This window comes from Anolis carolinensis, chromosome 3, assembly GCF_035594765.1.
Source record: "Anolis carolinensis isolate JA03-04 chromosome 3, rAnoCar3.1.pri, whole genome shotgun sequence".
Lineage (NCBI taxonomy): Eukaryota > Metazoa > Chordata > Lepidosauria > Squamata > Dactyloidae > Anolis > Anolis carolinensis.
The window spans coordinates 187,648,265-187,666,913 of NC_085843.1; the positions used below are offsets into that span (position 1 = coordinate 187,648,265).

Below are 18,649 nucleotides of genomic sequence, written 5' to 3' on the forward strand. Positions count from 1 at the left end.
GGGGAAGACATGGATCACTCCACCCACTTGGGATTCTCTGGAAGTCAGCTCCACCAAGCCCAGTTAATGACCTGAACAAGCAGGACCATTATATATAGCTCAATACCAATTCAGTCACTTTCACAGATGACCTCACTGCTGGCTTTAACCATCATGAGCCATCTGTCTGGATGTATTATGCCAGCATTCGCACAACATACAGGTGTCCACAGGCTTTGGCTTTCTCAAGTAAGAGTCCCCACAAAGACTTCACCCTCTTCCTTTATATATCAAGTCTTTCTTTAGGCTCTCCCACTCTGCCTTCTCATTATTCTTGGCAACTGCAAGACAACCAAGCAATCTCTCACTGGTTTTGTCTTACGGTTAACTCCTATTAGCTTCTCTAGCAAACAACTGATCTCCCAACCACTGCCTTTTTCCCATGATAGCAAATGCAAAGAATGCTATCTGTTCTGCCCGTCCTTGTGGCCAAGCAATCCTTGTCCTGTTCATTCTCTTTTACCTGCTGTTTCCCTCTCTAGCTTTGTTCTTCTCACGTCTTATTTGGACCCATGTGCAGTTTAGAGGTGATCTCCATGGTTTTGAAGAAATCATGCATAGCAATCAAATCTATGTGACATAATATCAAATAGGATAGCAAATGCAAAAAAAATGTATTTGTGTCTTTAAAATGTGAATATTTTTGCTAGATAATATGAGAAGTACTATTTATTTCTACCTCAATATAGGAGTAAACACCAAATGAAGTAAGAATTCAAACACAAAGGGACCAGTGGAGAAGTGTTAAATACCAACAGTGATTTGAATCAACCATTTTATTAAGAACAAGAAAAGGGTATCTGCTTTTGGCTGGCAATTTATTTTAATGAGAAAAAAATAGAAAGGCAGACACTCTACCAAATCCTAGACTCTTCCTAAAATTGCAGGTATTTGTGAGTTAGCGATATTTAGTGGTGGCCCACAGAAAAAAAGGCTTGTCAAGACTTTGTGAGCACAAGGAGGATTTGGAAGCAGAAGACAGTAGCTCCTGGCAGACATCCATGTTGACACATGAATTCACTTTGGAAAGACAGCAACAACTTCATATCCTTCAGGTGGAGTGACCCGTTCCCGTGCATGCGTCTCACAGTAAATGCAATCCTCCACAAAGAAGTGCCCTTTCTGTTTAAGGTTCACTCCACAGTCGCTGCACGTATAGCACTCTGGATGGAGATGCTTTTCCCGTAGCTTTACAAATACGCCCCTGGGAAGAAAATAGGACCAGTGTCAAAGCTGAGAAAGACCTTGTCCCTGATTGATAAAAGCTACACATTTACATACACTTCCTTACCCTGAAAAAGAAGAAGAGAACAAACCAGCTAAAACCATTTCATATTTCTGGCCAATGTCTATATAAAAAAAACAATCCAGCATAAAAACAACAACTTTATTCTTATATCCTGCCACCATCTCCCCGAAAGGACTCGGAGCAGCTTACATATGGGGCAAAATGCCCACAAAACACTAAAAACAATACAGGCAGTCCATTAAAGCAAAAACATTAAAATAAACATGATAAAATATGACAATCCAGATAAGATACAATTAGAAAAAACAGCAGAATATAAAACAACAGCAAAATCTCATAACAATACTCAACAAACCAATTGCCAGACTAAAAAGGGCCAGGCATGGGATAGTACAAATAGTGTTGTCATAGGGCTGGGTATTAGATGAAGTTCAGAGAGTCAAATAATATTGGGGAACAAGACTGGGTATTTATAACTTGGAATTAGATGTTCTCAAATGCAAGCTGATATACTCCCTGCAAAAGGAAGACAATGAGGCGGCTTGCCTAATATCCCTTGAGAGAGAGTTCCAAAGTCGGGGGACCACCACTGAGGCCTTCTCTCTCGTCCCCATTAACCGTGCTTGTGACGGTGCTGGGAGTGAGAGGAGGGCCTCCCTAGTGGATCTTAGAGTCTGTGCCGGTTCAAAGGGGGAGATGTGGTCCCGAGGATAGGCAGGACCTGAACTGTTTAGGGCTTTATAGGTCACTAGCTGTGCCCTGCCACGCGCTGCTATGGCCAATTGGAATTGCAGTGAATAGTCTCGCTGCTTCAAAGCGTGGCCGTTTTCTACACAGGGTATCCTTGCTAGGGCAGGTTGAATGAGATGGAGTAGCCTCGTGGTTTCCAAAGTCTGGCTTTGAAGCTGCAAGGGTGTTCAGTGTTAATCAAGGTGGGCCAGAAAGGGGTTAATATATGTGTGGAATAACGTGCAGTGTGGTAGAAAGAACTGTTGTCTGGTTGAGGCAGGTGTTGCCATGGATCTCCTTGATTAGCATTGAATAGGCCTGCAGCTTCAAGGTCTGCCTGGTTAGTACCTGGAAGAATCCTTTACTGGGACGTGTTAGCTGGGTGTGATTATTTAAGTTGTTTAGTATTGAATGGTTTTGTAGCTTCCAAGCCTGGTTGCTTCCTGCCTGAGGGAATCCTTTGTTGGGAGGTGTTATTTGGGCCTGGTTGTTTCCTGTGTGGAATTGCCCTGTGTTCTGAGTGTTGTTGTTTATTTAGTGTCCTGATTTTAGAGATTATATTGTTGTGTATTGTTGTTAGAGCACAGTAATTATTACACATTATATTGATATATTTTTTTGGCCCCATGGAGGTTAGGGATGTGTAGTTTGTTTGTAAGAACGTAGAGACGTGGATGAGGGGTTGTGTTGTCAATTTTCTAGGTTGGGGGGCCTTTGGTTTTGTTGTTTTGCCCGGTGGAGCGATGCCATTCTCCTTTTATATATATAGATAACCTGCACTTTGAATTGAGACTGGAAGCTTATCGGCAGCAGTGAAGCTGCTTTAATAGGGCCGTCGTGTGCTTATACCTGGGCTTCTGTTACTGTTATTAAAAATGTCATTTCTTTATATCACACTTCTCTAGAACTGGAATTCAAGGCAGTTTACAGGAGTTAAAAGAGATACAATTAAAATCTAAATAAAATGTTTGCAACACAGTTTAAAACCACACCACTGAAAGGCCATGCAAGTAATTCCAAAAAGGCAGTTGGAATAGTATAATAGAGTTACAGAGTTGGAAGAGATCACAAGAGCCATCTAGTCCAACCCCTTGCCATGCAGGAACACACAATCCGAGCCCCCCATCCCTGACTGATGGCTATCAGCCTCTGCTTGAAAACCCCCTGGGAAGGAGACTCCCCCACACTCCAAGGTGCTATATTCCATTTCCAAACAACTCTTACAATCCGGAAGTTCTTTCCAATTTTGAGGTGGAATCCCTTTTCCAGCAATTTGAATCCATTGCCCTGTATCCTAGTCACCAGAAACAAACCTGCCCCCTCTTTAATGCGACATCCTTTCAGATATTTAAACATAGCTATCATATCCCCTTTTGGCCTTCTTTTCTCCAAGCTAAGCATACCCAGCTTCTCATAGGACTTGGCCTCCAAACATTTGATCATTTTGGTCACCCTTCTCTGGACACATTTTAGCTTGTTAATATCCTTGAATTGTGCCCAGAACTGGACACAATATTCCAGGTGAGATCTGACCAGGGCAGAATATAATGGGATTATGACTTCCCTCAGTCTGGACCAGTGGTTCTCAACCTGTGGGTCCCCAGGTGTTTTGGCTTTCAACTTCCAAAAATCCTAACTGATTGGGATTTCTGGGAGTTGTAGGCCAAAACACCTGGAGACGCACAAGTTGAGAACCAATGATCTAGGCTTTATACTGCTATTGATGCAGCCTGAAATTGCATTAGCTTTTTTCGCTGTTGCATCACACTGTTGCGTTTGGTGTACTAATATGCATAGATCTCTCACATATACTGTTTTCAAGTCAGGTTTCACCCACCCTAGCTCTGTATGTTTCATTTTTATTGCCTACGTGTAGTACTGTACATTTCTCCTCCTTGAAATTTAACTTGTTCAGTTTAGACCCACTTCTCTAACCTGTCTTTGTTGTCTCTAATGAATTTCATTTTAACTACTTCTGTCCAATTCAAGGTCCTTTTGAATTTTGTTCCGATCTTCCAGTGTAGCAGTCATTGCTCCCAGTATTATATCATCCAAACTTGACAAAGATTCCCTCTACTCTGCCATCTAAGTCACTGAATATCCCTAAGCAAATTCCAGTTTGTTCATATACTGATACTTACACAATGCCAGACCCACATTTATCACAAATTGGCAGCTTTTGGGCAGCATTTCCAATTGACGATGCTATTTTAGTTGTTGGAGCTTTTACACTTCTGAATCCAGAAGGCTTCTCTCCTGTAAAAAAATTAAAATATAAAAATAATTATTTTTATCTGAAACGATGGCTGGAACTATAACTCAGTATACTGTAGGAAAAAAACATTCTGCAATATCATCCGATATTTCATCTAGCAAAAATACTTCATCAATGCTGCTGAGAGGTGTCTAGTCTAAAATACACATTTTTAAAAATCTTATGTGTGAAATAGCCTACTTTAAGATATTGTGAATAAAATAATTTTGTTATTTTTGACATTTCTGAACAGACAGAGAGGAAAAGAAACTAGAGTGTTTACACATGTATAAAAACCTAAGGATCATCCCAAAGATTCTGAGAAATTTGGAGAAGATAATTTCAAGGCAGTTGAGGGATCGAGTGGAAAAACTAAAGAGAACTGTTAATCTGCTTCTGGATTCTAAGAGTTTATAAATACCTGCCTCCAACTGTTTCAAGCCTCTTGCTTAATTAATACTACATTAATTAAAGCAAATAAGGGGCCATGGTGGCGCAGCAGATTAAACCGCTATGTTGCAGAACTTGCTGCCCAGAAGGTGTGGGACAGGGGGAACTCATGTTGTTAGCACCAGCTTCTGCCAATCTAGCAGTTCAAAAACATGCAAATGTGAGTGGATCAATAGGTACCGTTTCAGCAGGAAGGTAACAGCACTCCATGCAGTCATGCCGGCCACATGACCTAGGAGATGTCTACGGACAACGCCGGCTCTTCGACTTAGAAATGGAGATGAGCACCAACCCACAGAATCTTAATGTCAAAGAGCAACCTTTACTTTTACTAATTAAAGCAAAGGGAGGGAAATGCATCTGACTCCCATCAAAAGGGAGAACTGCTAAGGGTTATCAGACAGTATTGCCAGGATCACTATTACGTGTTCATGTCAAGTTATTTGCTTCATTTGGGTTGGGGCACAATAGAGAACAAGTTCTTAAGGATTTTCACCAGAACCACAGTGTATGTCCTTGAAGATTACTGTAGCTTCATGGTATTTGGATTAGAGAAAGGCCCATCCAGATCAAAAGCTATGACATCTTAGCATTGTTGTGTCTCATATCATAAAGCAACAAAAGAAATGCAGGGGAGCACTCACCCCTTTCTTCAGATTCTAAAATGTCTTGTAGCACCAAGAATGAGGCTGATTGCCGGGGCGGCTCATTGGAATCTTGGTTCTCCTGTAGCATCTTATAAACTTCAGAGTCTTTTTCAATCCTTAAGTTAGTAGAGAGCTGGTTAGGTTGCTCCAAGCTGCACAAAATTAAGACAAACACCTTCAATGGACAAAATAAAAGATCTATTGATTTGTTTACTTTATTTATACCTTACCTGTCTCCTTGTGGGGCCTCAAAGAGTGATAACTGCAATAGCATCTGGTTTAATAAACATATCTAGTTCAGATATTTAGATTACAGCTAAGGACATGTACACACAAGAACCATCAGTCCATGATTATAGTTTTTAAAGTCTCCTTTAGGAGAAAGAAAGCAGGATATTAATACTATTACTAAAATGTTTGAAGTATTATAGATCAAGACAAATCTAGGCACTATTTACAAAGTGCACATATGTTATACAGTAGAGTCTCACTTATCCAACAAACGGGCCGGCAGGATGCTGGATAAGCGAATATGTTGGATAATAAGGAGGGATTAAGGAAAAGCCTATTAAACATCAAATTAGGTTATGCTTTTACAAATTAAGCACCAAAACATCATGTTATACCACAAATTTGACAGAAAAAGTAGTTCAATACACAGTAATGCTATGTAGAAATTACTGTATTTACGAATTTAGCACCAAAATATCACGATGCATTGAAAACATTGACTACAAAAAAGCGTTGGATAATCCAGAATATTGGATAAGCGAGTGTTGGATAAGTGAGACTCTACTGTACTTGCATTTTGGGTATCTTACTTTGAGTTGAGTTACTTGGATCTCAATGGTAGTAAAGCCTTGATTGATTGATTGATTGATTGATTGATTATGCTAGTATGCCTTCACTGAAAAATGGCTTTGAATACATTACAAAATGAGGCAAGTGCTGTTTTCAAGAAGTTTGCCTTTATTTAAAATCTTTTCCAAGCACTATAAAACAATGTTCTTGCCATGCAGGAACACACAATCAAAGCACTCCTGTCAGATGGCCAGCCTGGATCTGCTTAAAAACCTCCAGAGAAGGAGACTGTAGCACCTCGAAAGCAGAATATTTCACTGCCGAACAGCTCCTACCATCAGAAACGTCTTCCTGATTTTTAGATTGAATATATTTTCCTGCAATTTGCATCCATTGTCTCTGGTCTCCAGAGCTCAGAAAACAAGCTTGCCCTCTCCTCAATGTGACATATTTCAAATATTTAAACAGGGCTATCATGTCCCCTCTCCGCCTTCTTTTCTCCAAGCAAAACATGTCCAGCTCTTTCTTGATCTAGACCAGGGGTCCTCAAACTTTATAAACCGAGGGCCGGTCCACAATCCTTCAGACTGTTGAGGGGCCGGATTATCATTTGAAAAAAAACAAACTAATTCCGATGCGCACTGCACATGTCTTATTTGTAGTGCAAAAACAACAAGAACAAGAACAATGACAGAACAATACAATATTTAAAAATAAAAACAATTTTAACCAACATACATTTATCAGGATTTCAATGGGAAGTGTGGTCCTGCTTCTGGCCAATGAGATAGTCAAGTTAATTAGGATTGTTGTTGTTGTTGTTGTTGTTGTGTGCCTTCAAGTCATTTCAGACTTTGGGCGAGCCTAAGTCTAAAATATATTTATTTATTATTTATTTACTGCATTTATTTACTACATTTGTATCACACCCTTCTGACCCCAAAGGGGACTCAGAGTGGCTTACAAATTATATGTACATACAATATATTATATTATTAGCATAGCACAATATTAGCATTATATATTACTATATTGAACTATACCACTATACTGTAATATTATTAGTAATATTATATGTAATATAGTATATATAATTAATATTATTACAGTAGAGTCTCACTAATCCAAGCTAAACGGGCCAGCAGAAGCTTGGATAAGCGAATATCTTGGATTATAAGGACTGATCAAGGAAAAGCCTATTAAACATCAAATTAGGTTATGATTTTACAAATTAAGCACCAAAACTTCATGTTATACAACAAATTTGACAGAAAAAGTAGTTCAATACGCAGTAATGTTATGTTGTAATTACTGTATTTACGAATTTAGCACCAAAATATCACGATATATTGGAAACATTGACTACAAAAATGGCTTGGATTATCCAGAGGCTTGGATAAGCGAGGCTTGGATTAGTGAGACTCTACTGTATATGGTATTATTATTAGTGTTATATTGTATTACATTATAATATTACTATCAATATTATATATATATACAATATATCATATTATAAAACTGAGGGCGGGGGCCAGGTAAATGACCTCGGAGGGCCGCATCCGGCCCCCGGGCCTTAGTTTGGGGACCCCTGATCTAGACATTATACTCCTTTTGATGCATCCTAGAATCAGATTGGCTTTCCTAGCTGCTGTAACTTAGTATTGATTCATGATCAGCGTATGATCAACAAGACTCCACTCACATGTACTATATTCAAGCTGAGTTTCACTCATCCTATATCTGTGCATTTTATTTTTTATTGCCTAAGTCTAGTACAGTGGTTCTCAACCTGCGGATCCCCAGGTGTTTTGGCCTACAACTCCCAGAAATCCCAGCCAGTTTACCAGCTCTTAGGATTTCTAGGACTTGAAGGCCAAAACATCTGGGTTGAGAACCACTGGTCTAGTACCATACATCTTCCCCATTGAAATTAATTCTGTTAATTTTGGCCGAACTCTCTAATCTGTTAAGATCATTTTGGGTACTGATCCTGTCTTCTGGGGTATTACCTTTCCCTCCCAATTTGATGTCATCTGTATAGTTGATAAGCATGACCTCTAAATCTTCATCCAAGTCATTAATAAAATACGTTGAACAGCACTGGGCCTAGGACAGGACCCTGTGGCACCTCACTAGTCACCCCTCTCCAGGATGAGGAGGAACCATTGGTAAGCACTCTTTGGGTTCAGCCAGCTAAACAATTTCTGATCCTCCTAACAGTCCACATGTTACTACAGTAGTCTCTCACTTATCCAAGCTAAACGGGCCGACAGAACCTTGGATAAGTGAGTATCTTGGATAATAAGGAGGAATTAAAGAAAAGCCTATTAAACATCAGATTAGGTTATGATTTTACAAATTAAGCACCAAAACATCATGTTATACAACAAATTTGACAGAAACGTAGTTCAATACGCAGTAATGTTATGTTGTAATTACTGTATTTACGAATTTAGCACCAAAATATCGTGATATATTAAAAACGTTGACTACAAAATGCCTTGGATAATCCAGAACCTTGGATAAGCGAGTCTTGGATAATTGAGACTCTACTGTAGTTTCTTTTTGAGAATATCATGGACCTTAATGAAGTTTGGGATATGTGATATCCACAGCATGGATACACAGCATCTACCAAGTTTGTAATTCTAGGGTTAATCTGGCATGTCTTGTTTTTGAGTAATTCATGTTGACTTTTTGTGAGCATGCTATCTACATGCTTACAGATTGTTTAATTATCTGCTCCACAATCTTTCCTTTTATTGATGTCAGAATAACTGAGCGGTGATTGTTTGGATCCTCCTTTTTACCCTTTTTTGAAGATGGGGACATCTCTATTCAATAAGACTTTCAATGCCATCCATTAAGTAAGCAGCATTGATTGGTGCAAAGCCATGACAAATACCAAAGGCAGTAACACTGGAAACAATTGTGTTCAAAATGCAACATAGTGAAAATTATCTTTCCAGCTTGTTTGACTAAAGTAGTGACTGAATAAGTCAGTGCCACAGCATGCATGACAGAAAAAGAAAAGTGCCAAATACTATTGATACAAACTTCATGCCAACATAACATCTGTTTCCCAACATGCCAACATAATACCTGTGTCCCCCCTCCAAACATCTCTTTTAGAGGTAGAAATAAATATTCAAAAGTCCATCCATGTTTCTTGCCCCGGCCCATCCCCGATCCCTCAACACCCCCCTCCCAGCATAATTACATTTTTTCCTTTCCTTTACTTAATATGCTTTATGTTCAGTGACCAGAAAGAAGTATCCACATGTTTGCTCCCATATGATTTTTTAATGAATGAGGAAGATCATCCTATGAACATGTATGTATGTCAAGGTTTAATTTAGGCTCTTAAAATCAAGAGGGGGGACGGGACAGTGAGATTCAAGAACATCACATTGAACATCACAGATTCTTCTCTACAGGGTGGAAATTATGAAACATCATCTCAAAAGCAAGGTGGCCCTTAATCTGCAAGAACCTCAAGATATCTTGGGAAAAAACAACCATTAAAAAATAAGTGCAATGGACAATGCAAAGACAAAAGAAAGTGAATGTGTGCAGGCCTTATGACAAGCAAATATGAAACTGGCACAGTTACCTGGGGAATGTGGGCCTAATGCAAGAAATCTGTCCCTGCAAAGAATCCAGGATGTTTCTCTGTAAACAGAACTGTAAAGGAGAGTTAAATTGTATGTGCCATATTTTGAATCCAGGCACCTCCACTTCCACAGGGATATTGGAACAGATCGGCAAATTCCTTGAGCTGTTCTAGACCAACTCCAGTTTGATTTGGGATGGATGAGGCATTGTGCCTCCTTTGCAGAGATGTAGAAGAAGGCTGAATAGAGTTATAGATGGATGGTTTGAACCCACCAGTGGGCAATAAAGGGCTAACCAGGAGGAGTGTGTTAAAAGGACAGAATTGATTGAGGGTTGTGATTTCCCGTGAAGTTAGGGAAGAAAATAAGAAACAAATTATGGAAGGAAAATTCAATATTAAATTAGCTACAACACTAAACCAATTTTATGTTTATACACGCAAGGAGATACAGATTACTCTATAGTTCAACACTCAGCTGAATGTTGCTGAAATAAGTAAAATTCATATAACTGATGCAAACTCATTGCAGATTACCATAAAAGTGTTGAGATCTGTGCGGCCTAATGTTCATTCAAATCAAAGCCTCACTGTTTTGCAAATGATTATTTGTACAAACAGAAAAAGCATTACACATTACATTTAATGTCAGGACTGAGCTATTGACCATAGTTCTAAGTTTTATAAAAGTCCAGCATTTTGAAACTGGGAACAATTACAATATTCATTGACTAACCTCAAGATGCATTCAAATATAAATCCTGGGTGTTTATTGGTCTCTTAACCATGACATTACTATTCTTATTTCTCATGCCTATCCTGGGAAAAGTCTAATTTCCAATACTTTGTCAATCTCAGGAATAAACAGTCTTTTATAACTTCCTCATACTGGTTAATCTTCACTTCCCAGCAACAGATGTCTGGACATATGGTCTGTCTTTATCACTATATGTCCCATATACAACAGTTGTATTCCCCATGGTGTCATTACTGATTCAAAAGATGGGGAATACTAGGAGTAATATTCATCTTACCCAATCTCTTAGAATCTTCAAGGCAAGGGGAAATCTATAGGGATGGGAGCACAGAACGTACTGATAAATGTATAAATGTCAGGGCCCAAAAATATAGCCTCTGCCTGGGCTAAGTGATGATGGGTGACTTTTGGAAGAGCTTTTTTGAGCACACAGCTCCATAATAATTTTTCCCATTCCCAAATTGGGTGGGTTATGGGTCTGATAGATTTGTACTTCCACAAAACGGAAACAATTTACCAATCAGGAAATGAGATCTCAAAGCTATTGAGAAACAAATACAAAATTATGTTGCCGGCTGTTATTAGTCAAATGAAAATGTAAGTCCTGTCCTCTAGGAAATGGTAGCAACTTGGTTGAGATGGCACTTTACGATAGACAGACAGATAAATGAAGAGACATGGGCTGATGTGCAAAAAAATTTCTTGTAGGTGTTGAGCCTGCTGAATATGTAAACAAGGATGAGAAGCCCTGCCATTTAGACTTTACTTCACTCAACAAAATGCCCTCAGCTCATGTAATGCCTCTACTGTTGGAACCTATTCCTCGAAAAGGAAACATTTTAACACAAAAACATTACATTACCAGTTCAAATTCCAAGATTCAATCCTTTGGATTGTGAATATATAAGGGATATCATTTGCTTGTATCTCCTTCTCTGAGCACATCTCTACATACATACATAATGGCTTCTGCACCTCTACTTGCAAGATACACAGAGTTTGGAAGTAACTAGGCAAGCACATCCTATAATCAGTTACTTCTTTATGATGGATATCTTTACTCCTATTGTAGTCTGTGATTTTTAAGTTGTTGTTTTTATGAGAGTGTGATGGAGTAGGAATATCACACAGCTAAGACTGATACTTTGCTTCCGTATATATTTGTTCTCTATCGCCACTATGCAAAATAATAGATAGCATTATGTCATAATAAAAGCAACCAGCACCTGGCTGAATGAGAAGACAATTTTAAAGTCTGATATTTCAAACTGAAAGCATGTTGAAATTTCGCATGTAACTGGTGAACTAAAAAAGGGAACGATAATTAATTTCACTTTGTTATCTTGAAGGACAATTGCTATGTACAACTGAAAGCAAAGGCACACACCAGATGAGTAAAAAATGGAAAAAGACAATTTTGAGAAACATTAGAACATACTCGCCACGTACACATACAGACCAAACTCCTAGTATCAGTGCTTACAATACAATGTGTTTGAGAAAAGATCATAAAGCAGGGAGTCACTTACTTCGTAGATGTTTTTAGGTCACCCACAGATTTGGACTCAGCAGCATTGTTGAAGGTTTGCAAGTTTTCCGAGTACAGATTTACTGGACTATTGTACTGGGCAGTGATGACTTTAGATAAAGTACTGGTGGCACCAAATGGCATAGCACTCCTGTTGTGTGCACTTCCTATATTGCTTACCTCCTGCAAGCAAGAAAGCAAAGGCAAAAATCAGAAGCATTTTGACAGGCAGGCAGCAAGTGATAGGAAACTGTACAAGAAATATGTGAAAACATGGTTTACTCAAGAAGGGGGAAGCAAGCAGAAGAAAGACATTGATTGCCAAGGCATTAATAGTAGCCTTAAGACCAAATCAAGATTAGCATTGATCAGGTTTTTACTTTGAACCTATCTGGCACAATAATGCAAACAATCTTTCTTGAACAAAGTAAAACCAAAGGCAACTTTATAAGACAGGATCAAGGGCTGGGAAAAACACCCTGTCCGTGACTTTTCAAATATTTTGCTACAAATCAGACTTTTCTCCTCCATGCTATTTACAGAATAAAAGAGGCAGTTTGAACCAAATTAAAACACTTATGGCAGGGGTCCCCAAACTAAGGCCCGGGGGCCGGATGCGGCCCATCAAAGCCATTTATCCGGCTCTATCACAAGGGCAGAAGGGGGTTGGGCTAAATGACCCAAGGGGTCTCTTCTTCTCTTACAACCATTATTATTATTATTATTATTATTATTGACACAACGACGTTGTATGACACAGCAAACAAGATAGATATGCTGGATTTCGTTTCACAAAATCACAAGTCGAACACTTCCCAAGTGTCTAGGACTGTGTGATGTATTTTCGGATGATGCGTGCAGATCCCAGCAGGGTGGCCTTTTGCAGTTGGCAGATCGTAATTTTGTCAATGTCTATTGTTTCCAAATGCCGGCTGAGATCTTTTGGCACGGCACCCAGTGTGCCCATCACCACTGGGACCACCTGCACTGGTTTCTGCCAGAGTCTTTGAAGTTCAATCTTGAGGTCCTGATAGCGGCTGAGTTTTTCCTGTTGTTTTTCTTCAATGCGACTGTCACCTGGGATGGCAACATCAATGATCCAAACCTTGTTCTTTTCCACATTATTATTATTATTATTATTATTATTATTATTATTATTATTATTATTAACATTGAGGCTGGGTGGCCATCTGTCAGGGGTGCTTTGCTTGTGCTTTTGGTGCACAAAGGCAGAAGGGGATTGGACTAAATGGCCCAAGGGGTCTCTTCCAACCATCTTTATATGATGATGATGATGATTATTATTATTATTATTAACATTGAGGCTGGGTGGCCATCTGTCAGGGGTGCTTTGCTTGTTGTTTTGGTGCACAAAGGCAAAGGTGGTTGGACTAAATGGCCCAAGGGGTCTCTTCCAACCTTTACTATTATTATTATTATTATTATTATTATTATTATTATTATTATTATTATTATTAACATTGAGGCTGGGTGGCCATCTGTCTGGGGAGCTTTCCTTGTGCTTTTGGTGCACAAAGGCAGAAGGGGGTTGGACTAAATGGCCCTAAGGTTCTCTTCCAACCCTTATTATTATTATTATTATTATTAGTAGTAGTAGTAGTAGTAGTAATAGTAGTAGTAATTATTAACATTGATGCTGGGTGGCCATCTGTCAGGGGTGCTTTGCTTGTGCTTTTGGGCACAAAGGCAGAAGGGGGTTGGACTCAATGGCCCAAAGGGTCTCTTCCAACCCTGTTGTTGTTGTTGTTATTGCTCGGTGGCCAACTATAGTCCGGCCCTCCAACGGTCCGAAGGATCGTGAAATGGCCCCCTGTTTAAAAAGTTTGGGGACCCCTGACTTATGGCATATTTTCTGATATTTAAACATGGTGATCATGTTTCCTCTCACTCTTCTATTCTGCAGACTGAACATACCTAGATCTTTAAGACATTCCTCAGAGTGCATAGTTTAAAGACCTCTGATTATTTTAGTTGTCCTCCTCTGGGCACTTTCCAGCTTTTCAACATCTCTCTTAAATTGTGGTGCCAAGAATTGGACACAGTGTGATTCCAGGTGAAGTCCAACCAAAGCAAAATAAAGAGGCACCATGACTTTCCTCGATCTAGACACTATGTTATAGACACTTCAGATATAGCATAAATCCCACTAGGCTTTTTGACTGCAGCATCACACTGTTGCTCATGTTCAACTTGTTGTCCACAAAGACTCTAAAACCACTCAGAAGTGGTTTTGGCTGTTTCTTCCTCTGAAATATAGCATTTCTTGACAGTCTCCCATCCAAGCACTATCCAGGGCTGACTCTGCTTAGCTTCCAGGAACACACTAGATCTGGTGTCTTTAGGATATTTGTGCATATTCTGGCAGAAATATGAACTTTGAGATCTAAATGATAACTTAAGTTTTTTTCCTCGCATTTCATGCGTGGGTTTAAAAAAAATCCAAGAAGCCTCCATTGTCCTTCCTCCACAGTTGTAACGCATTTCGCACCTATTTAAAAATATCCATTTTGAAACAATAGGTAATCTAAAGTCGCCAGGCATTTAGAATAGAAGCAGCTACCACTGCCTACTTCCTGCCTAATTGGGCTTGCCAACTGCTACTGCTTTATCAAATGTCAACTGACACACCCGAAGCTTTGTGCACACTCTTCCATGGGAACAGATACACAAAACAGCAACAATTACTTCATCCCTAAGGAATGTAACAGGAAAGCCAATTCATGCAGTGGCCTGATTTAAAGTCACCAATCATGATGTCAGTTTGGCAAAAATAAATTAAGGCTGAGAGACCATCAAAAGCAATGCCACGCACTTATTTTTCCTGGGGGAGAATAAGGGTAGGTAGCTACACTCATGAACAATGTGTAGGCACTTAGTCAGAGACACATATCCTCCTACGTAAGATTCAGGACAAAAGCAGAAAACATGCCAGGACTGATCAGCCCTTAGGCTGCATCAATGTTATAACAAAGAAAAAGAGCGGATCCTCACCCTTCAATGAAGAGTAAACATAATTAACTAGGCTGCTAGAATTCATGGGGATACATGACAAAGTGCTCTGAAATATCTAATTTCCATGATACAAAAATAGAAAGGATGTGCTTGTGTTTTCTGAATTTGCATTTCTTACCATCACAATTGGAAGAGACCACATAGATCATTCTGCCCAACCCCCTAACATGCAGGAAAAGAACAATCCACGCACCCCGACAGATGGCCATCCACCCCCTATTTAAAAGCCTCCAACGAAGGAACTTCCACCAGACTCTGAGGCAGTGAGATCCACTGTTGGACAGCTCTTACGGTCAGGAAGTTCTTTCTAATGTTCAGATGGAATCTCCTTTCCTGGAATTTGAACCCATTGCTCCAGGTCCTAGTCTCCAGGCCAGAAGAAAACAAGTTTTATGATTCTAAAATATTCCATATTTTAATACTGTAGATGGGGAGAAGCAAATGTTATCTCAATAGGGTTGTTGTATGTCTTTCGGGCTGTGTGGCTACATTCCAGAAGTATTCTCTCCTGACGTTTCGCCCACATCTATGGCAGACATCCTCAGAGGTTGCCTGCCATAGATGTGGGTGAAACGTCAGGAGAGAATACTTCTGGAACATGGCCACACAGCCCAAAAGACATACAACAACCCTGTGATGCCGGCCATGAAAGCCTTCGACAACACGTTATCTCAATACATGAACCTAATACAGTAGAGTCTCACTTATCCAATGTTCTGTATTATCCAACGCAGTCTGCCTTTTAGTAGTCAGTGTTTTAGTAATCAATCTTTTCAATACATTGTGATATTTTGGTGCTAAATTCAAAAATACAGTAATTACTACATAATTACTGTGTACTGATCTGCTTTTTCTGTCAATTTGTTGTAACACATGTTTTGGTGCTTAATTTGCAAAATCATAACGTAATTTGACATTTAATAGGCTTTTCCTTAATCCCTCCTTATTATCCAACATTTTCGCTTATCTAACGCCCGTTTATGTTGAATAAGTGAGACTCTACTGTATACCTAATATAATCTCAGTAGGTTGATATTGGGAGCCCCAGTGACAAAGTGCGTTAAAGCGCTGAGCTGCTGAACTTGCAGACCGAAAGGTCCCAGGTTCAAACCCCGGGAGCGGTGTGAGCAGCCGCTGTTAGCTCCAGCTCCTGCCAACCTAGCAGTTCGAAAACATGCCAATGTGAGTAGATCAATAGGTACCGCTCCGGCAGGAAGGTAACGGCGTTCCATGCAGTCATGCTGGCCACATGACCTTGGAGGTGTCTACGGACAACGCCGCCTCTTCGGCTTAGAAATGGAGATGAGCACCAACCCCCAGAGTCGGACATGACTGGACTTAACGTCAGGGGAAACCTTTACCTTTTATGTTGATATTGAAGACTGAAATTTGATTAATTCTCAAAAATACCGTGATTTGCCTTTTAACAATTAGAATAATAAACTAAAAATCACTATTGGATGTTTAATGGATTGAGATAGATTACTTCTAAATGTAATTCCAAGGTTAAGAAGACCTTATCTTGTGATAGTAAGGAGGAAAGGGACGAAGAATAGGGACAGAGAGACTTTAAGGGAAAAGATGTGTGATGTCCGCATCCTAGGCTCTTCAGGAAACTGAGCCCTGGACTTATCTCAGCAGTTTAGGGAATGGTAGCGCCTTAAGATACAGTAACAATAATATGGACTTTGAGGACATTATGCTGAATGTGGAATTGGATCAAAAGGGGAAGGTAGTACATCTCTTGGGTCCAGAGGTCTACATTTTATCCAGGACTTGGCAACCTCACAGGTTGCAAAAAATGGCAGAACAAATACAAAACCCGACAAATGGCCAGACGACCACTTCTACCTTGAAAAACATGTTTTCCCTTTGTCAAATAGTGGGGCATGAAGTATTTAAAATGTGATTGGCCACTCCTTGAAGCTACCAGGAGGAGCAATTCACCCACATACCATTTTGCGGGTAGACTTTCCAGTTGATATCATGCATAGATGTGCTGAACTAGAGCCAAGGAACCTGAGATGCAGGCCTGTATGAAGGGAACAAACTGGTGAAAAGGAACAATTTATGGTACCCACCTGGGGTTCAGAAGACAGATCCATCTTGTATGGATTAGTTTTCCCTTCCTCAGTAACCAATGGTGACCAGATTTTTGATTCACTCCTGTAAGAAGAATATCCAATGGTCAGCTTTTGTGTTCTCCATATACGTTTCAATAAATACAATACTTGTGCTTCGCAATCCCATGAACTGCGACTCCCCAGAATCCAGGAGTTGTCTGGGATGCTCACGGTATATTGTACTTGGGAGGCAACCTCAGCAGACCTTCCAGGTCTTAGAAATCTTGTGCTAAAATAATAATAATAATAATAATAATAATAATAATAATAATAATAAAACTTTATTTATACCCCGCCACTATCTCCCCAACGGCGACTCGGGGCGGCTTACATGGGGCCATGCCCAAAGCAATACAATATAAACAGCATATAAAAACAACACATCACAACACAATAAGCGATACAATAAATAATAATATCCAATTACAGTACAAATCAAGGGGACAATGAGAACAAGGGCGGTCCACATGAACATTAAGTTAAAACTCGGGGTGAGAGAAACATAAAACAAAACCATAGCGAACAGGGTCATAAGGAAGTGGTGTAGTCTAGAGGATAGAGGGAGCAACGGAAAAGAAATATAAAATAGTTAAAATAGTTACTCTCCAAAAGCACCACAAACAAACCCCAGAGACTAAACAATTTTCCTATTTCAGTTATTTCAACCACAGCATATCTTATATGTGTGTAAAACCGTAACTGCTAATGCAGTTCCACTTACCCTATTATTATCTTCACTACCATCATCATCTCTCTTTATTGCAATCAACAGATTATTACAACATATACTAACATATACATTTGAATAAAATCTGCCAAGTATATATTACACATCGAAAATATGTATTCTGTTAATTAAAAATATGAAATATAATAGCCATAGTAAAGGTAAAGGTTTTCCCCTGACGTTAAGTTCAGTCGTATCCGACTCCGGGGGTTGGTGCTCATCTCCATTTCTAAGCCGAAGAGTCCAAGCCGTTGTCCATAGACACCTCCAAGGTCATGTGGTCGGCATGACTGCATGGAACGCCGTTACCTTCCTGCCGGAGTGGTACCTATTGATCTACTCACATTTGCATGTTTTCGAACTGCTAGGTTGGCAGAAGCTGGAGCTTACAGCAGGAGCTCACTCCGCTCCCCGGGTTTGAACCTGGGACCTTTCGGTCTGCAAGTTCAGCAGCTCAGCGCTTTAACACACTTTGCCACCGGAGAAGCCAAATTTAGTGAGATAAAACAGCCAAATGTAAAAACTTACTGGATGACTGACCTTTCACAATCCTGGAGCTGTCAGGAGATTGAGTCTTTAAATGTTTTATTTTCATTTTTTAGGGAAGATGCTTGTTTTGGCTATACACAAGATGATTAATGTTACCATGCATTTAAGCATGCAAGTATATTTGGTCTGATGTGGATGGCACTTTCTCTC

General features: G+C 39.6%; 1 protein-coding gene across 1 annotated transcript in view; it reads right to left on the reverse strand.

Annotated features, from left to right (window-relative positions):
- Window positions 1-783: 783 nt before the first annotated feature.
- pdlim1 (PDZ and LIM domain 1) overlaps window positions 784-18,649 on the reverse strand; it is a 34,998-nt gene continuing 17,132 nt past the window's right edge. The window contains exons 3-7 of the mRNA XM_003225414.4: window positions 17,182-17,266; window positions 12,069-12,250; window positions 5,366-5,520; window positions 4,159-4,273; window positions 784-1,243 (exon numbers count right to left, since the gene is read on the reverse strand). Coding sequence (XP_003225462.2) covers window positions 1,057-1,243; window positions 4,159-4,273; window positions 5,366-5,520; window positions 12,069-12,250; window positions 17,182-17,266 — 724 coding nt within the window. The 3' untranslated portion in view covers window positions 784-1,056. The remainder of the gene's footprint in view (window positions 1,244-4,158; window positions 4,274-5,365; window positions 5,521-12,068; window positions 12,251-17,181; window positions 17,267-18,649) is intronic.